Here is a 19001-nt window from a genome sequence, read left to right as displayed (position 1 = left end):
CACGATGTTTCAGCTGCTATCTCCAGGGCTTGGCTCTTTACGAGATGCACACAGGTCAAATCGTGATTTAGCAAGGTCTCACTCCATTACTGGTAGCCGGGTCGCCTGAACAGTTTTTGGACAAACTTGAAATGATTGCTTACTAGTATATGAAGAAATCGATTGATCTGATCTACTTAGTAGCTAGTGGATATAAAGGCAAGTTAGGGCTCATATGCCGGCACTAGTTCTATAGTACTATCTTAGCACTGGAGGTCCTCACCCTGACAGCGATAAGACTAATGTGATATCCCTTCATTCCAAGGTGAATATGACAGCTTCAGATAGTAACATTTAAGTCAAAAGTACTTTTGGATCATAACAAGGTGCAGCTATAAGTGCCATACAATTCTGCACCACGTAAGGCTTAACGGGTTCTCCACTTCATAGCGGGCCCACGTGACGATCCCCAGGCGCCTAAAAAAGAAGAGTATCAAGAAGATATCTTTGTTCACTATCTCATCCCTGCGATCTCGTCGTGGTAAGTTTCAAGTTTTTTTTTGAATGTTGGGAGAAATTATCCGGCGCAAGGGAGTTCAACTGGAATCTTACCTCGCTTGCTCTTGCTTCATACCCGAGGGCGATCTGGTTTCTTTTGCCCCCTCCTCCGACCCCGATCATCCGGCTGACCATGATTGTTATTGATTCTAGGATCGAGTTCAACATCTCTTCGTGGGCTGTTGTTCGACCAGACGCATCGCAGTTGCTCTTATCGTCCGAATCACTCTACTACTCTCTTGTTGCGCCCGTGCCAACAGATCGGCGACAATCAAATGCTGCCGGGGTGGAAAAGCATCCGACAATTCTACTTCTCGTTTCACAATCAGCCGCTCGATCCTGAATATTGTCTCTTTTATCCTTCGCCAGTCCAGATTCGCATAGTGCTGCTTATTGAGAAAATTTGGGCAGCCTTCAAATTCGAAGAATCGAATCGATATTACTTTGTGATGCGGATAATACCTGCGATAAATACCAACAATCTCTATACTTCTTGTCGGAGGCCTTCCATCCGCATTGTGGACCGTGCTCTATATCCGCTTGGACTGTGAGCGCACTTCCGGTTCACAATGGACGGCCAGCGACAACAGTATTTTCAATCGATCCCTCCTCCTCCCCCCACGGCCTACTCAACTTCAAGCTGTGAACATAACGGGCTTTCCACCACCGCCGCCTCCTCCAGGTCCACCACCGGTGCAGCAGGGATATGCTCAGCCATGGCAACAGCCAGCATACGGTCGCCAGGTGCTGACTTCTGGCTACACATTGTCACCTCCAGCAGCATACGCCCAACATGCTCCATACAAGCCCGCTAGTTTCACTGGTGTAGACCCAGCTTACACGTCGGCTACATACGTCCCAGGCGAGCCTCCGCTCACCTCGGCGACCTATGTTCCGGGGAATGATACTCTTGGCGGCGGATTTCCTCCACTGTATGAGCATTCTCATGGGCGGACTAACTACGACCCGTATGCACAACAGCGTCAGACAGGAGCCCCGGTGTACATGGATACAGCCTACAATCCGCAGACTCCAGCGGTTAGACCTGTACAACAGCCACAACAACCATTCGCCATACACAATAATTACCATGAACTGTCGAATGAACATGTGAACCCTCAGCCGCAGGTGCCTACTCAAGCAGCCGAACTCACCAAGTCACCCAGTCATCGCCATAATACCAGTGGTGCGTCACTAGGTGGACTCTCACCAAGTGAGGCTGCGGCGCAATGGCCTCTGGACAAAGTTCTACTTTGGTTGGCTAAAAATCACTTCTCCAAGGATTGGCAAGATACGTTTAGAGCACTTGAGCTTCAAGGCGCAGAATTTCTTGAGCTAGGTCTCGCTTGGGGCGGACGTGGAAATATTGGAAAAATCCATCAAGTTGTTTATCCTCAACTAGCTAAGGAGTGTGTCCGTAATGGTACTGGATGGGATTCCGAACGTGAGCGCATTGAACGTAACGAAGGTCTGCGCATCCGGAGACTCATTCGTCATCTTCATGATGGAACATCGGATTCGTCTATATCTACGCCCTTGCGCCAGGATCCACCACCATTTTTTGATACATCGAACCCTTACCCGCGTGAGCCTCGCTCGGCCATTGAAGGGACAAATGACCTTACTGCAGAGCAGTTGGCTGCCACGCAAACCTCCTCCGCGGGTCAAAAGCAAAACACAGGAACACGATCCTTCACCACCCCAAATCCCACGGGTCATGGCTCTCCTTATGAATCTCCGTTGCGGGAGAATGCGTCTGGACGATCGGAGTTTTCACGGAACGCTTTGAGCTCAGCCCTGAATGACCATCGGCGCCAAAGCCCGTCTATCTCCAACGACGCAGGTACGTTTTCAGGCTCGACTCTTCGACCTGAGAATAGTCCCAAAAGCGGCAGTCCTGCAGCACAGTTTGCCTCTCCGTATAACGGACATGGACAGGCATCATCATCCACTGGAGACTTGCCACTCAGGCAGGATCATTCTCGTGGAAACAGCACAGATTCAATTCCTGGCGTTGGTCGTGGCCCTTCCTCTGCTATTGGTGGCCGGTACTACGAGAATCGTAAACCAGGTGAAGGTGCGCGCCCATCGCCCCAGGGAGACCATCCGCATGGCTATTCAAAGGAACACGGCAAAGGATTCTTTGATAGGTTTGATCGTCTCAGAAAGAAGACAAGAGGTACCGACTCCAGTCATCCATCGCCTAGAGAGTCGGATCTGGAACCTCCAAGCCCAGGCGAACATCATTATGTCCCGTATTCGATGCCGGGTTTTAGCACGAGTGATTTGTCTGTGAACGAGCGGCCGTTGTCGTCAACGCCAACGAAGACAAAACGATGGATCATGGTCACTGTAGATGGTGAGAACTATCGCTTGCTCGATATTACGGACATGGAATCGTCGAGTAGCCTACGAACCGGCATATGCAAAAGGTTGAGCATTACGGATTGGGGCAGTGCTCAAATCTTCATCACTGAACCAGGCCAAAGCGACCATCATGAGCCCATGAACGATGAATCTTTGCTACGCTTCCGCCGAGGCAAATCAGATTCCAACGGCGCCATTAAACTATTATATGTCAAGGGATCTCAGATGGCTCGCTTATCCGCAGTTGAGGGTCTTGGGGTTTCCATAAACACAACTCCACATGAAAAGCCAGCTTTGTCACCTACGACCGCTCACACACCGATCACTAGAAAGCCCCTAGCAGACGATGCCAGAGTCTCACCACAAACTCAACTTACGCCCAGCTCGCCTTTCTCGAGTTCTCGACAGCCTACATTGAAGGCCTCGAGTACCCCTGGTGGAACTTCAGCGGATCCTCTCAAGGATGATCTATCTGCTCGGCATGAGGCCTATAGACGTGAGGTTGAACGGAAACAGGAAGAGAACCACATTTCACGGCACCCACCGTCTCCTCAATTACCACGAGATGGTGCATATGGTGAGAATGGGTTTAGAAGTACCAAGGTCATCGATTTCGACAAGCGTCGCGTTTCGCCATTTGAGGAGAAGAAGACATCACCTTATGACGATAAGAAGGCCGAAACACTTGTGCCTTTCCGGAAACCACCGGTGGCTCCCAATGAGTCAACTACTCTGACAAAGGTCAACTCCCTCCGAAAGCCTCAGTATCCTCAAACGCATGGCCTGGGGGCTGCTCTTACCAGTATTGGTCGTATAACCAGTGCCATTGGTACACCGGCGACCTCGGTTAACACTACCTCCACGCCTTCTTCTGCCAACCGTGACAGTGCTGGATCCGACTCTGACAGACCTCCGACGCTTGACTCTGCAGATACAGCTTCAAGCAGGACAACATGGGGTAAGTCCTCCTTTGAACCCAATTTGATTTGTTGGGTGCGAAGTATATTATATGCTAACGAATTTATTTTTCATAGAATCCCAAAGTGGCACCCGGAGATCTGGCCAAGGCAATGAGAAGTCGCCTGCGTCATTCGCTGACCCTTCACGGAGATCATCTCTACAATCCCGCAAATCATTTGGGCCGGAGTTCGTCTTTGAAGAAAATGAGGTCTCTTTCCAACGAACACCTCAGCCAATGGACGATTCAGATGACGATGACTCATCTGATGATGGCTTGTTCATGGTTCCTCTTAAAAATGAGAACACTGTCGAACCTGTACAGGAGACGAAGTCTTCACGAGAAAATCTCAGAGTCGACACAAATCAAAGAGGACCTCGAGTTACATTTGAATCCCCTGTCAACCCGGGAGAAAGTTCTGGCGGTGAATTCTCTGACAAGCAGGATCCTGGAACTTTCTATCATGACGGTTCCCCTGTTGAAGAAAAAACCAACAAAAGATTCTCAATCGTCAACGACGATGTCTGGGCTAGTCGTCCTGCTGTGGAAGGCGTTATTGATAACCTGGACAGCTTCTTCCCTGGCGTTGATCTTGATGCTCCTTACTTGGATGAGCCAGCTTCGCCAAACACCAAGGGTCATCATGATGATTCAACCCTCAAAGGAAGACCGGAGCATCCACCCCTATTCCTTCATCAAGTATTGACCCTACCACTCTCTATGGTACTGATACCTCTACTATGCGACCACAGGCAGGATCCAAGATGGTTGCAAACAGGTTGATGAATCAAAGTGGAGCAGGTGCAGGCGGCGGCGGTGGTGGTCTTGGACGGACCAAATCCATTCGACAGGTGGCACGAGACTCTCATCGCACCAAGAGTGTCAGTTCATCCGGGCCCCAGAAATCCGGCATGCTGCGTCGCAAGAGTACCAAGATGTTCGGTGCCAAGATCATGCAAATCAGTCCTCAGCCTGGTAATCGACTCAGCCGACTTGACCCTATCCCTCAAAATGTTAGCCACCCAGAACCCAGTGGATCTGTTCCGCAACGCCAACCTACCTTCCGTATCATTCGCGGTCAGCTTATCGGCAAGGGTACATATGGACGTGTTTATCTCGGCATGAACGCGGACAATGGTGAAGTTTTGGCGGTAAAGCAGGTTGATGTCAACCCTCGGATTGCAGGATCGGATCGAGATCGCATCAAAGAAATGGTCAATGCTCTGGATCAAGAAATCGATACCATGCAGCATCTTGAACACCCGAACATCGTGCAATACCTTGGTTGCGAGCGAGGTGAAATGTCAATTTCCATCTACCTCGAGTATATTTCCGGTGGTTCGATTGGTAGCTGTCTCCGGAAACATGGAAAATTCGAAGAGAGTGTCGTGAAATCTTTGACTCGACAAACTCTGAGTGGATTGGCCTATCTGCACGATATGGGTATTTTGCATCGAGATTTGAAGGCAGATAACATCCTCTTGGATCTGGATGGAACCTGCAAGATCTCTGATTTCGGTATCTCGAAGAAAACAGATGATATCTACGGTAACGACTCAAGCAACTCCATGCAAGGTTCGGTCTTCTGGATGGCCCCGGAGGTTATCCAGTCACAAGGCCAGGGCTACAGTGCTAAGGTTGATATTTGGTCTCTTGGCTGTGTGGTACTGGAAATGTTTGCTGGTCGTCGTCCCTGGAGTAAAGAGGAAGCCATTGGCGCTATCTTCAAGCTTGGGAGTCTGGGTCAGGCTCCACCAATTCCAGAGGATGTCAGTGCAAATGCTACAGTTGCGGCACTATCATTCATGTGGGACTGTTTCACTGTGTACGTTTTATCTCCCCCACCATCGCTCTATTTTGATTGTGGTTGCTAATTATCATTTCAGGGATTCCGCTGATCGTCCTACTGCCGGTACTCTGCTCACTCGCCACCCCTTCTGTGAATCGGATCCAAACTACAATTTCTTGGATACGGAGTTGTACAAGAAGATTGGATTGCCCGCGTCTGAGTCGTAGAGCTGGTCTCGACAACTTATTTGGCTTGACTTTCTTGAAGTATATCAGCTTCATGCTGCATTTTCAAATAATTCCGTTCTAATATTGGTTTTGTTCGTACACATACCCCCTCACAGTTTCTTGTTTTTGAGCGAGATGAAGTAATTGGGAATGGTTGCGGTGGATTACGGTTTCATGGTGCCTATGGTCGTCCGGAGTTTCTTGTACATATGCACTTCGACTATGTCATGTTGAAATGTTCAAAACGCTTCAACTGCTAAGCAAGATATCGTCCTTTCACCCGATGCATTTCATCTTGATCTGATTTCCATGTAACTTGAAGCATGAGCCTTCAGTCATCGTGTAGTATACAAGAATGAGAGATATTGTAGTGATGCACGCCGCGCTATTTTCATATGGTATCTATAGAAAAGAACGGAAAGAAAAAGAAACTCATCTAATCTACGAGGTTGTACTCGAAAGATCATCATCATCGACTTCTCCATCCGGTAAACCAGCAACACCAACTCTGAAAATACTCTCACACCACTCCCCAAACGTCTCAACATCCCACACCGCATCATCTCTACCCTTCCCATTCTTACTAAACGGAAGTCCACCCTTGCCCTTCTGAGAAGAAGTATACTTCTCCAAGAAATCCTCATAAATTTGAATCGTGCGATCCTGTACTGCCCCAACAAGCGTCTCCTTCATCCTCGTATCATCTATATATTCATTCAGAATCTTTCTCAGAGAAGGAACCTCCTTCTCGATAGTTCGACAAGAAGGAAGTATAAGTTCTCCTGTGACTAAATTCCTCGTATCGATAAACTTCACTGGTAACGAAGCAGTCATCCGTGCCGCGAACGCATTAATAAAGTCGTTGATCACAGTCCGCAGTCGTCCGTCGAGTTCGACTTTGGCGTCGAGCATATTCTCGACGACTCGAGGAATCAGACCGTGTCCTACGAGACGCATGAGGTTTCGGGGGTTGAAGAGACCTCCTCGTTCGCGGAGTTCCCAGAATGTACTTGTCACGCCCGAAAAGTCGAAGGAGACTTCTGGTGCGACGTATTCGATGTCGAAGGCGACGATTTGTTGTTTGAGGATTAGGAGGTGGCTCATGAGGAAGAGTTGGCCGTCGGCTGAGGTGGCTTTGTTGGAAATTAGGGTACTGGCGTTTTGGAGTGAGAGAGTAGTTTGGTGGACAATATTATGTGCAAGGTCATCAAAGACGGTTGACTAATGGTGAGCATGTTAGTTGACTGAGCACATAGACGATTATGATTCCGTTTGAGATGGGAAAAGGCTTACGTTTACGAGGCGGTAGATCCGACTAAGGAGCCAGATCGCTTTGCGCAGGGTCGGGTACCACCCTTTGAGCGCAGTTTGGGTTTCAAAATCCCATTTACCATCCTTTTCTGGTGCAGCCTCGTCACCTTCTGTGGTGGGTTTGGTCATATCGATCATCGTATCCGCTATAGTATCTTTCTTTCCTGAGATTTGTCCATCGGTCACTGTTAATGAGACATGCCGACTGCGCATCGGATAATCAATGTCTTCAGGTTTGGGCTTATATCGTTCAATCTCGTCGCGGAGAACGGCCTGAGCGCGGAAGACGAGTCGAGTTTGAACATCCTGCAGCGCTGGCTGAATCAAAGTTGAGAAGTCGAGCTGGTTTGCATCGCTGGGCTCAGGCTCTTCGTCGGGATCCAGGAAATACCTCGTCTGGAGAAGGGTGCAAAGCTGGCAAAGGCTGACAATGTCCGTCTCGTGGATGATACGAGGACGAAGGTGATCATAGAGGGGTTCACATATGGTTTCAAGGAAGTCATATAAGCCTCCATTCCCATGGAACCATTCTCTCCACAGGTCATATTCATCCAGACATAGGCCGCGAATGTAGCTTATGCTGGCACGCGCAAATGAAACTAAGTCTTTCGATGAACTGGGCGTTTGCGTGATCTCCTGAAGCTTTCTTCGAGCGAGTGGAATGATGAGCTTGACTCGAGTCGCCGCGTAATTACCATGCAATTCGTTCATCAGACTCTGATACTCGGCTTCATTGTTCTGGTCCGGGTTCAGGGGCGGGACGGCTCGTTTCTGGATCTCTAACCCGATTTGCTTCAGCTCGGGCGCCCCAACCCTGAATTTGGCGTAGAGAAGGGCAGACAAAGCCGTTTCATTCAAGCTTTGGTCTGCAACTTTCTTTGCGACATTCTGGTAGATATCTTTGAGTGCAGTGACGAAATTACCGCGGATGAGCGTAAGGGCACGGGTTAAAAGAAGACGATATCTGGACCGATAGGTTTCTGCTTCTTTTTGTTCGGGCTAATGCAAATGTTAGTGATCAATCATTCTTGGTCATAGAGATATGGATAAGCGTCTCATACGTGGGTTTCCATATAATCCAAGCACACATCCAAACGCCTCAGCATATCTGAGAACTCTCTATCGCGAACAGTATTTCCAGCGCCTGGAGCATTCAGTCGTCTTGAAGCAGGATCCAGGAAGTCATAATATTGCAAAATATTCTCAATGCCATTTGCAAGTCTTGTATCCCGCTCCTGCGCAGCAAGTAGCCCCTCACATTGTTTCTCAAAGTTGGAGGTCTGTGATTCGACAGACTTGAAAGATTGGGATACACTGGACAAGTCGTCGAGTAATGTTAACGTGGTTGATAATATCTCGTCAATGTGTTCTTTCGATTGTTGGAGCTCGTCGAGGTAGTTTCTAAAATGACGACCAGATTAGCCTCTAAACTGTCAACCGCAATGTTGAACTATACTTACTGATATTGGTCATAGCTCTCTTCTACCAAGTCCTCTTTCACATCATTGAGCCATCCAGTAAACTCTAGTTCATTATTCCACGTAGGAATTTGCCATTGGGGGGCAGTAGAGGGGTTCTCCTCTGTTGACTCGAGGCGCGGCTGCGTTTCGCTGGCAGTTAGCTTCCGCGGCGGGCCCGATGGTGCAGTCTGGCGGCGAGCACGTTGATGTTTGGTAGAGGGCATGGTGCGATGAAAGCCCTGGAGAGTAATTTTAGGTCGAATATCTGCTCATTACTTTTAAAATGTCCAGTTCAAGCACAGAGCTAATGCTAGGAATCACCAAGAAGATGGCGAAGTGTGTTAAACCGGGGAAGTTCTGCCGTGTCAGTCCGCCTGATGATCTGACGCAAAGTAAATCAAGCTTCGACTACTTGGTCGGAGCTACAACTTGGTTCGTCCGAACTATCTTCCAGACAAGATCAATACTTATGGATATGAATTAATTGAAACCAAAATTAAACCATGCTGGCAACTCGAGCACGTCAATCCACAGCCCAGGCTGCCCGTCAGCTCCGTCCCTCCACCCTCGCGACCCGTCGAACTCTCAATGCGCCATGTCGTCGATTAGCAAGCGGTAAATCACGAAGCTCGAACCCTTCAGGAAGCTGGATCGGCAAATCACTGGGAGTGGCAGTTGCAGGTACTGCTGGATTTCTCGGCTATTCCTACCTGACCGGCGATTGGAAAGAAGCATGGATCGAGAGCCAGACACTGAAGAAGGAGATCATTGATGTCAACGACCTGCGCGCTCAGTTTATTCAAGAAAAGCGAAGCCTTAGGACCCCCGGTGTCTACACTTGGGGCTCAAATGAATTTAAGGTCGCCGACCCAGGATCGAAAGACGCCGATGTCAAAACGCCCCGACGATTCAGGTATTTCAACAAACAGGTACTGCGAGACTTCAAAGTCGATGAGAAGTCTGGCGCTGCGATTACGGAGAACGGAGACCTTGTGCAGTGGGGAAAGGGATTCTCAGAGACCGAATACAAGCCTACCAAGACTCTGACAGGCAAGAACTTGGCGTCGCTTGCTCTGTCTGAGAGTCGCATTATTGCTCTATCCTCAGACGGCAGTGTCTACTCGTTGCCTCTTTCCAAGTCTGAACAGGCATCCGGTCCAAAGGCTCGCGAGGGCTCTTGGGTACCATTTTGGGGAGGAAACTCCACTTTGAGCTACCGTATTTTGAAGCCGAAGCTGGGCCTTGGCGAGAAGGTCACTACTATCTGTGGTGGTCAAGAGCATGTTGTGATGCTTACAAGCTCTGGACGCGTGTTTACCGCTGCTTCGTCTACTGAGAACTATCCTACTCTTGGCCAACTGGGTGTGCCTGGCCTGACTTGGTCCACTCGACCCAGCGGTCCTGCAGATGCATGCCATGAGATCACATCACTCAAGGGATCCAAAGTGACACAGATTGCCTCGGGTGATTACCACGCACTAGCATTGACCAATGATGGTCGCCTGTTCGCTTGGGGAGATAACTCTTTTGGCCAGCTGGGAGTTGAATTCACTCCAGAGGAGCCCTCCAAGGATACTCCCTTTGTCGTGCCCGTGGAGAAGTATTACCGAAAGCAGTTCTACGCTCCAACAATCACTAGTGTCGCTGCTGGTGGTGCCACCACTTTCTTTAATGTCGATTCCAAGCGAATTCTCGGACGCGACGAAGAAGCGTCCAGTGTTCGTGACCTTGGCAGCGTGACTGCCGATACATGGTCTTGTGGCCGGGGTATCTGGGGCACCTTGGGAACCGGCAGATGGATCCACATCCAAGACTCGCTCAGCAAAGTAAAGGACCTGAGTGGATTAGGCGAGTACGACGAGAAGACCAAGCAAATGACACCCATTCATTTGCGCAACGTGTCTGTTGGCACGACCCATGTCGCGGCTGTACTGGACAATAAGACCAGCATCAATGGCAAGAATAAAAACTCCCTAGACAAGTCATCGGACTTCGGTTATGAGGTCTTCTGGTGGGGCGGTAACGAGCACTTCCAACTTGGAACTGGTAAACGCAGCAACCAGTGCCGACCAAGCTACATCAAGGCTCCCTCGGAGTATGCTAAGAAGCCTGAGCCAGAGGCTCGACTCCAGCTGATGCCCCGACACAAGGGACGTGTTGACAAGCGCACTGTGACTATGGAGCAGCGTGTCGAGTGTGGTCGCAATGTCTCTGCTATCTATTCAGCGGTTTGAACAGACTGATGCCAAAATACCATGTAACATATTATGTGTAATTTTAACTTATCTCCAATGAAGAAAACTGAAACAATCACTGTGTTCTCACTATAGTTCCTTCTGATATACTCTCGTTGTCCCGGTGCCGTTGTTTTCTTATCGGATGCAAACTGAACAAACATCACCGCGGAGACGCTTGGACCACTGCTTATCCGGAAAAATCCCAAAAAAATTCCTGGACGATTCTTAAACCTTTAGAAACAACTATCACAATGCCTCGTGAAAAGGAAAAGAGAGGCCGTCGAGCCGAGAAAAAGACTAAAAAAGAGGAGGACTCAAAGCGAAAATTTGACGATGCCCCTGAAGAGCCTGTCGCAAAGCGCATGAGGCCCTCCGACCCCGAAGCCGATGCCGACGCCGAGATCACCCACGATACAGCTACACCCTTCGATCCTACAGCAGACCGTATCTCTGTTGGAGAAGGCGAAGGCGAGGAGAATAGGCAGCAAGAGGGAGGCGATGTCGATGAGAATGGAAATGTTTTCTTCGGTTTGCTCGATGAGGACGAAGCTGAATACTTTTCGCGCGCCAATGAGATGCTTGAATCCAACCAATTCGGCGATGCTGAAGAGAAGCACCTATTCATTGAGAGCGTATGGCGTGAGGCCAATGGAAAGGAATTGAAGGTCGCCTGTAGTCAGGGTTGTTCGAGACTGATGGAGAAGCTGATCTCCATGTCAGATGCCCGCCAGATTCGACGACTCTTCAGCAAGTTTCTGGGCCACTTCCTTCACCTTGTCCAACATCGATTCGCCAGTCATTGCTGTGAGACTTTGTTCATCAATGCAGCTCCGGCGTTTATGCAGAAGCCTTCAAAGGCAGAGAGAAAGGAGCAGGAAGAGCAGGACGGAGACGAAGAACCAGAGCTATCATTGGCGGAAATGTTCGTGGCTATGATTGATGAGCTGAAACCATACTGGGAATTTCTGTTGACCGAAAGATTTGCGTCGCATACTATCCGAGTGTTATTGTTGGTTCTAGCTGGAGAGCCAGTGGATGTTTCATCCACAGACTCACCAGTTGCGAGCCGTAAGAAAGAAAGACTGGGCCTCGCGACCTCCAAGCCGGAGGATGAGGAGGAGGAGAAGAAGAAGGCTGCTCCTCAGAAGCGAAGCGTCCCAGAATCCTTCCAGACTGCACTGAAAAAGATCATGAGTGATATGGGCTCTAGTCTTACCGATGTGTACCTCCGCTCCCTGGCTACCCACGAACTTGGGAACCCTGTTCTCCAAGTCATGCTATTCCTGGAGCTCTCTCACTTTGGCAAGTCAAGCGCTCAGGATCCCAAGTCGATCCTCCGACGACTCCTTCCTGACGAGTCTTTCGAGGAGGGTACCGAGACCGCCACATTTATTCGTGGTCTGCTCTATGACCCTGTTGGCTCTCACCTTGTTGAGACCATGGTGCGCCACATGCCCGGAAAGGTCTTCAAAAATCTCTACAAGAACAACCTGCGCGAGCGCATTGGATCGCTATCCCGCAACCAAACCGCAGGATATGTGGTTTTACGAATCCTAGAGCGTCTTGGAAAGGACGACTTGAAAGATGCAATGGACCTCATCATCCCCGAAGTTCCCGGATTGATCGAGAGATTTAGACTTATCGTACCTCGTGTGCTGATTGAACGATGTGTTATTCGCAATGTCGACACCAAGCCTTTTGCTCAAGCACTAAAGAATGCCTTTGACAGCGACCCCACAGCCCGCCTTGAACAAATGCTCCGACTCAATGTCAATGGCGAGGAGGCTCCACAAGAGGAGGAGGACCAAGAAATGGAAGAGGCAGATGAGGAGGGACAAAGAGAGCGAAGGGAACGAAAGAAGAAGACTTTGTCCACCCCGGCTGCAGAGAAGCTTCACGGCTCCCTATTTGCACAATCTATGCTGTCTGTTCCAGGCCCAATGAGTGAGCTTATTTACACCAGTCTCCTGGCCCAATCACCCGAAACGATCATAAAGCTTGCCAAGGAAGCAACCTCATCTCGTGTCTTGCAACAAGCCTTGACATCGAAAACCTCAAAACCCCAATTCCGTCGACAGTTCACAACTCGATTCCAGGGTCATATGGTCGAACTTGCTCAAGATAACAGTGGATCCCACGTGGTGGATTGTCTTTGGGAGGCAACAAAGGACATCTTCTTTGTTAAGGAGCGAATGGCCCAGGAGCTTGCCGCTGAGGAAATGCTTCTCCGTGACTCATTCATTGGCCGAGCAGTGTGGCGAAACTGGTCAATGGACCTCTACAAGCGCCGTCGGGGTGAATGGACTGGTCGGGCAAAGGGCATTGAGCGACAGCTTGCAGGTATGGAGATTAGTACTGGTGAACGACCCAAGTCCAAGATTGAGATGGCAAGAGAGCGATATGCCGCGAAACGCAATGAGGAGGAGGCTCAACAGGCCGCTGCGGCTTCCTGATTGAAGCAAAATAGACTCATGATTTGTTAATACCACCCAAAAATCTATTTTCTGTTAAGTGTTTGATACATTCAAGTTCAAGTTTCTCTTTCTCTCTATTCTGAGACATTTCAGATGTTGGTCTTGTTTCAGGTTTGTTTAAGTAGACAAATATCTTGAATCGCAGAACAAAGCAATTATTTCAAGTTCTGAAGAATTTCAAGTCAAATATAGGAGGACCCTCCATCTATGAATAGGCTGATAAAGGGCTTTGAAGGCACACATGTAGCTTCATCTTTTTTAAGAGTCTTGCGACTCAGATGACACCCTTAAGCAAACGGCTCTAGATAGAATTATTAGTATAAAGGACCTTGTTTATTTCCCTCTGATAGAATATTTGGAAATTTGTGACCATTTTATTTGATTCTACCCTATAATATCATCGGCATCGCACTCTGGCAGTGAAAAATAAGCTCGAAGAATAATATCTGACCTTACCCTTCATCATGGACGAGCTGTTCTCTAATCAATCAACTGTGTACTTGGCAGAACCATACAACGGCACAGTAATCACCGATGACTGCTACGGGGCCATTACTCTGGAAGTCCTGACCCCAAGAGGACCCATGAACAGTTATAACTGCATCATGCTCGCATGTAATGACCATCCATATCTACAACGACAATACATCCCATCAAGAACATACCTTCAACAGCACTCTACTGTTCGAGAAGACCATCTATGGATCGGTGTCCACATGGAGTGTGGTATGCAGCGCAAGGCTACAGAGCGAGACTGGTTCTTGACCCTGAAGCACGCTATTGAGCAAGGAAACTATTCCATCTCGAGGAATCCGAGACGTGGAGGTGGATGGTCTCGTACTTTTTGGATGCAGATCAGAGGATACTTTAGATATTCGGACCAGAATCTTATTTCAGCAGCGATTTGGAGACATTTGGATTTGTTGATGCAGCTCATTCACTATGGTATTATTGTTATCAAGAAGGAGAAGCTCATTTCGATCCAAGGTGGCAACTATACATTTTATTGGGATTAATATGGATAAGTACTACTAGTCGAACAAATGGACTAAAGGTGCGTCGGAATTTCGGATCGAGTAGACAAAATACAACAATTTTCATTCGGTGTCATGTAAAACAAAGCATCCTATACTGCCGTAATTATGTGCTCTCTCCAATTCCCAATTCTCTATTCACTTTTCTCTCCATCTTTATCCTCTGATTCAACATCATCTCCAACGTCACTCTTGTTACAATCAAAAATCTTCGATACCTCTTCCAGAGATCGACCCTTGGTCTCCGGAAACAGGAAATAAGCCAGCAAGAAAAACATGACAAGACAACCCACATAAACAAAATAGTACTTCCACCGCATAGCTGTAAACGCCACAGGGTTGACATACTGATTAAAAAAGCATGCAAGAGCATCTGTGGATAAAGTGATCGCCAAGCCCTTTGCTCGTAGCTGAAACGGTAGAATCTCCGCTGGATAAGCAATGAACAGTGGCGCATAAGCCAGATCGAACCCGGCAAAGAAGAGGAATAGCATGGGAACAACAGCGAGTCCCGCAGCAGCAATTTGATTCTCTTGAAATAGACCAGCCATGATTGTAGTCAGAGATAGGAAAAGAAGCATGGAGGCAGTTGATAGAAGCCAGAGAATACGGCGACCATATCGCTCAGATGCAACTGCGCCTGCGGATGAGAGAATGAGGTTCCATACTTGGAGACCTACGTTGAGACCACCCTGATCGTGCGGTCGTGTAATGCCGACAGATTTGATAATTGGTGGAAGATAGTACGAGAGAATTCCTATTGAGAAGTTAGTAAGACCTATTTCTTCATGATGAGAACTGGATATGAATAGCTTCATACCATTTCCTGCCCATTCCTGCATAAATCCAACAATGATACAGATTGCAAGACGGTGTAAGTCTCCTCGGGATGAGAAAAATGTTTTCCAATATCCAGGTTGCTGGTAAAGCGTATCGATGCTAATGCAAATTTGGTGGAATTCATGTTGAACCAACACATCATCTGGATTTCCATTGGCGTGATATTTCTCGAGAACCGCCAACGCCTCAGTTTTTCTGCCTTTTGAGACAAGCCAACGTGGACTCTCTGGAACGAAGTAGAGTCCCACAAGTTGTGTCAGAGGGAATAATGCCTGCAGCATGCAAGGCACTCGCCAGGACCAGTCATTGTGCACTGATAATGTAGCCAGAGTTATCGCAGCAGAGGTGATAGATCCAATACACCAGGCTGCATTGTATAATGCTGTAGCGGTTTGTCGTTGTCGAGGATGGGCGATCTCAGTTGCCAGAAGGGGAGCCGCTGTTTGTGCAGTACCTGTACCGAGACCAGCTAGGACTCGACAACCAAAGAATGCCCAATGACTTTGCACAGCGACCTGAGCGATTGAGGCGGCGATCACCAGGCAAGCTCCAGCACACACACATACTTTTCTGCCGAACATATCTGCGAGATAGGATGCTGGGACAAAGGACACGAACGCCCCTAGGGAGGTTGCGGCAATGAGAAGACCAACAATACTTGGCTTGAGACCACCTGTGAGGGTGGTAACTGTGACCATTCCAAGATGTTAGCAACTCGACATCTAATTTTCCCTCTGATGGATGAAAAACAAGAAAGCCTCTTACATTCAGGAAGAACGAGCAACCCATTCATCAAACTCCCGTTATAACCTGTTCCAGCCGACGAAGCGAACATGAACGCAATGCCCATGTTCAACTTACGCAGCCCACGATCTCGAAGCCAACTTCCATTGTTCTTATTCGGAAGCTCCTTCAGTGCCTCAATCGGCGTATCTGGCTCAGAGCTTGAAATATGCTCCATGTTGTCCTAGCAAGTCAAAGACAGGCCGTTACAAGGCCGCCGAGTCAAAACGAATATTCACAGCAAGGTCAATGCCGGATTTCCGTTCTATTAAGCTTTATATTCAAAGGTATTAAGCTACAGGAAGATTTACATAGAGCAAGGGATTGTTATCCACATTCCGCCTACTTTAACCTATGAAGCCGCCCACCAGCGGGGTCACTTGTTGATCGGAGAAGCATGGAATGAAGGGAGGAATGAATGAGCAGGATCGAGTTTAGAAATAGTGCACCTGAGCTGTATAAATATGAATCAAGGAGCAAGATCATGAAGACATGAATCATATATTAAACTTCCATAGCTTCGAAACTTGAAACCCTACATCGTTGCTTAGAGCTCAAGGTCGAAAAATGATATCCGTAGATCTAGTTCAATCTCTATTCGTCCGAGTCTCCGAGTAGAGAAGCATACCGATTCCCCAGCCCACAAAAACCCTCGCACTGTTCTCCAACCTCCCTGTTCTTCTCCAGTACTTCCTCGAGACTCCATGAAATTCGCTCCGCACCTACTCGTGCACCCTCGAGGTTCGGTGCCCCAGGTCCAAGACGTAGACCGGCCATACGACCAGTCATGTATAAAGGTACATCCTCTCTCCACATGAGATCCTCTGTTAGACATGGTAATCCCTCTTTCGTTTCAATGGGGTACTGCGCATTCATATTGTTCAGCAAGGGCATCTCGCATACGTCTGCACGGGCCCCTGTCGCGAAGTAGATATAGTCGATGGGAGGCAGATCAGGAATCAGCGGATCGGTAGTAAGTGACCAGGTCTGCGACTCCGGGTTATACTCATGCGATGTGATGACTGTGCCTGTGTGGATCGATGCGCGATTTTTAGCGGCATGCTGCCTGACGATTCGGGTATAGCGAGGCGTGATGCTGCCGCCGTTCCGAGCTGTCTTCATCATTTCAAGACGTTCTGTTAGGAGTCAGTTTAATGTTTTTGAAGTTTGAAATGATAGGTATATCGAACCTTCGTCCGTGTCTGCAGACCAAAATGCTGCTTTTTCCCAATTCTTGTATTTTCCCATCCAAGGTAGACTGATATCAAAATGCTTGACTATTGGATGTAAGCAATATTCTTTCATTAAGACATCGATGAACTCACTCTTAAGACCCGATCGCATCAAAAACCACACTTTCGTAACACCTTTTCGCACAGCCATATCGACAATCTGTGCTGAGGATAATCCTCCTCCAACAACAACCACATTTGTCTGCTGTCTTCGCTGAATCTTATTGCGAACATTGAGGCTTGGGAAAGACTTAATTTCCATACTGTGACAGCATGCATCAGCCCCATCCTCTTTGCTTGATGGTTTCCATGGGAAGATCTTGGAAATCCCAGCTCCACCAGCACCCATAGCGAGAACAACAGCGCGACTGTAGAATTTCATGCCCAAAGTCGAAGTCAGGGTGAATATCTTCGAGTTCGACACTGGTACATCTCCTCGGTCCGGTAAATAGTCGTATGTCATATCGACAACTTCTTGCTGTAAGATCTGACCAGGTTCATTCAATCCATAGCGTTCAATAATTGAATTGCAGTAGTCAGCGAAGAGATCAGTGGATGGAGAAAAGTAATCTTTCCGATCTCTTTCATCGATCTCAACTCCTCCGATCGTTCTATACAAAATCTTTTGTTAGCCCATATCCCTTGACTCGTTCTGAGATGGTGACAGTGCCCACTTACTGTGACTTCCCACCTTGCCGTCTCTTCTTCTTCTTATGCTTGCTCATCTCTTTACCAACACAGCCCGGAATCTCCCACAAATCATCCTCTCGTCCCATCTCCTGTGTATAAGCAAGCATTCCATCCCGATCCCCAGGGTCAATATGGAAGAACATTGGACTTCTCAACTGCTTAATTTCCAGAACTCGAAACGCATTATTCCATCTCTGCATCCACTGTTCACCCGATCCATCCAACACAAGCGTAGAGATAGAGGAAGATGGTTCCGATGATGTGGAAGATGAGAGTGACGGTACAGAAGAGATCGAATCAGATGATTCGCGTCGGTATTTTATCCCATTTGTATTTGTCTGATTCTCGTCTTCACAGGGACAATCTTTTAGACCACGGTTCCATTTTTCGGCGCGTACACCATTCTTCTTGCTCCGGCCTGCTTGGACGAGGTTCATACGTCCTTTGTGCTTTTTGATCCAGTGATAGCGTTGATGTTCCTCGTCTGTGAACATTGCTGAGGGCGTTTCTTCGTGGAGGCGGGCGGCAACGCCTGAGACCACAGGGGCCGGCGCCAACGATTATCACATCGTGAATTTCGGGGTATGAGGGAGGTGTGTCCATATTGGATGAAAGGAAGTATGAAAAGAACCAGATCTACTTGAGTAATATTGACAATGTATATGTCCGACTTGACGATTATTGATGACTGTCACGGTTCAAGTTTGAGGATAATTGTATTCTAGACTTTATGAAACGGGATATTTTCCTTTTATATGTACTATGTCTTCTGCAATGTCCTCATTGCACGATTTGGCTATCGAGGTACTCTTACCCCCCCAAGGTCCTTGAGTCCTTATTGAAATAGAGGAGCAATACTGTACAAAAAGGTGGAGCAACCACATTAATGATTGTGGATCAGATCAGCGGTTAGAGGGAATCAGGACATGAGGACCTTGGGTTAGTTAGCTCACACGACTCACAAGCACCAAAACTCGATATTAATACAAGTAATGAAGAGATAGGAAGAAAATTTGAAGAAAGTCATATCATTAACAAGTTCAGCAGAAAGAGAAAAGAAAT

At 48.0% G+C, this 19001-nt stretch overlaps 9 protein-coding genes across 9 annotated transcripts; 5 read left to right on the top strand and 4 right to left on the bottom strand.

Annotated features, from left to right (window-relative positions):
* Positions 1-986: 986 nt before the first annotated feature.
* Positions 987-5878, top strand: bck1 (uncharacterized protein; the record flags this gene model as incomplete). The annotated part of the gene is made up of 5 exons (XM_057093135.1): positions 987-1084; positions 1128-3862; positions 3939-4585; positions 4615-5687; positions 5749-5878. The coding sequence occupies 5 exons, from the start codon at positions 987-989 to the stop codon at positions 5876-5878; spliced, it is 4683 nt and encodes a 1560-aa protein (XP_056944309.1).
* A 441-nt stretch (positions 5879-6319) lies between these two features.
* On the bottom strand, positions 6320-8873 carry N7483_009707 (Golgi transport complex subunit COG3; the record flags this gene model as incomplete). The annotated part of the gene is made up of 4 exons (XM_057093134.1): positions 6320-7099; positions 7172-8188; positions 8251-8590; positions 8650-8873. The coding sequence occupies 4 exons, from the start codon at positions 8871-8873 to the stop codon at positions 6320-6322; spliced, it is 2361 nt and encodes a 786-aa protein (XP_056944308.1).
* Positions 8874-8932: 59 nt separating this feature from the next.
* On the top strand, positions 8933-9133 carry N7483_009706 (uncharacterized protein; the record flags this gene model as incomplete). The annotated part of the gene is made up of 1 exon (XM_057093133.1): positions 8933-9133. One exon carries the CDS (start codon positions 8933-8935, stop codon positions 9131-9133), a length of 201 nt encoding a protein of 66 aa, XP_056944307.1.
* A 19-nt stretch (positions 9134-9152) lies between these two features.
* Positions 9153-10883, top strand: N7483_009705 (RCC1 domain-containing protein; the record flags this gene model as incomplete). The annotated part of the gene is made up of 1 exon (XM_057093132.1): positions 9153-10883. One exon carries the CDS (start codon positions 9153-9155, stop codon positions 10881-10883), a length of 1731 nt encoding a protein of 576 aa, XP_056944306.1.
* A 254-nt stretch (positions 10884-11137) lies between these two features.
* On the top strand, positions 11138-13339 carry nop9 (RNA-binding RNA processing protein NOP9; the record flags this gene model as incomplete). Its single annotated transcript, XM_057093131.1, has 1 exon — positions 11138-13339. The coding sequence occupies one exon, from the start codon at positions 11138-11140 to the stop codon at positions 13337-13339; it is 2202 nt and encodes a 733-aa protein (XP_056944305.1).
* Positions 13340-13824: 485 nt separating this feature from the next.
* On the top strand, positions 13825-14376 carry N7483_009703 (uncharacterized protein; the record flags this gene model as incomplete). Its single annotated transcript, XM_057093130.1, has 1 exon — positions 13825-14376. One exon carries the CDS (start codon positions 13825-13827, stop codon positions 14374-14376), a length of 552 nt encoding a protein of 183 aa, XP_056944304.1.
* A 152-nt stretch (positions 14377-14528) lies between these two features.
* N7483_009702 (uncharacterized protein) lies at positions 14529-16195 on the bottom strand (the record flags this gene model as incomplete). The annotated part of the gene is made up of 3 exons (XM_057093129.1): positions 14529-15151; positions 15215-15922; positions 16000-16195. 3 exons carry the CDS (start codon positions 16193-16195, stop codon positions 14529-14531), a joined length of 1527 nt encoding a protein of 508 aa, XP_056944303.1.
* Positions 16196-16611: 416 nt separating this feature from the next.
* On the bottom strand, positions 16612-17712 carry N7483_009701 (uncharacterized protein; the record flags this gene model as incomplete). The annotated part of the gene is made up of 2 exons (XM_057093128.1): positions 16612-17153; positions 17343-17712. The coding sequence occupies 2 exons, from the start codon at positions 17710-17712 to the stop codon at positions 16612-16614; spliced, it is 912 nt and encodes a 303-aa protein (XP_056944302.1).
* A 211-nt stretch (positions 17713-17923) lies between these two features.
* Positions 17924-18433, bottom strand: N7483_009700 (uncharacterized protein; the record flags this gene model as incomplete). Its single annotated transcript, XM_057093127.1, has 1 exon — positions 17924-18433. One exon carries the CDS (start codon positions 18431-18433, stop codon positions 17924-17926), a length of 510 nt encoding a protein of 169 aa, XP_056944301.1.
* Between the last annotated feature and the right edge of the window lie 568 nt (positions 18434-19001).

Source organism: Penicillium malachiteum (genome assembly GCF_028827825.1).
Source record: "Penicillium malachiteum strain IBT 17515 chromosome Unknown utg000004l:1.0-4883003.0:1.0-4884900.0, whole genome shotgun sequence".
Classification (NCBI taxonomy): domain Eukaryota; kingdom Fungi; phylum Ascomycota; class Eurotiomycetes; order Eurotiales; family Aspergillaceae; genus Penicillium; species Penicillium malachiteum.
Note: the sequence above shows the minus strand (reverse complement) of the source record. Positions and strands in the feature narration are given on the sequence as shown.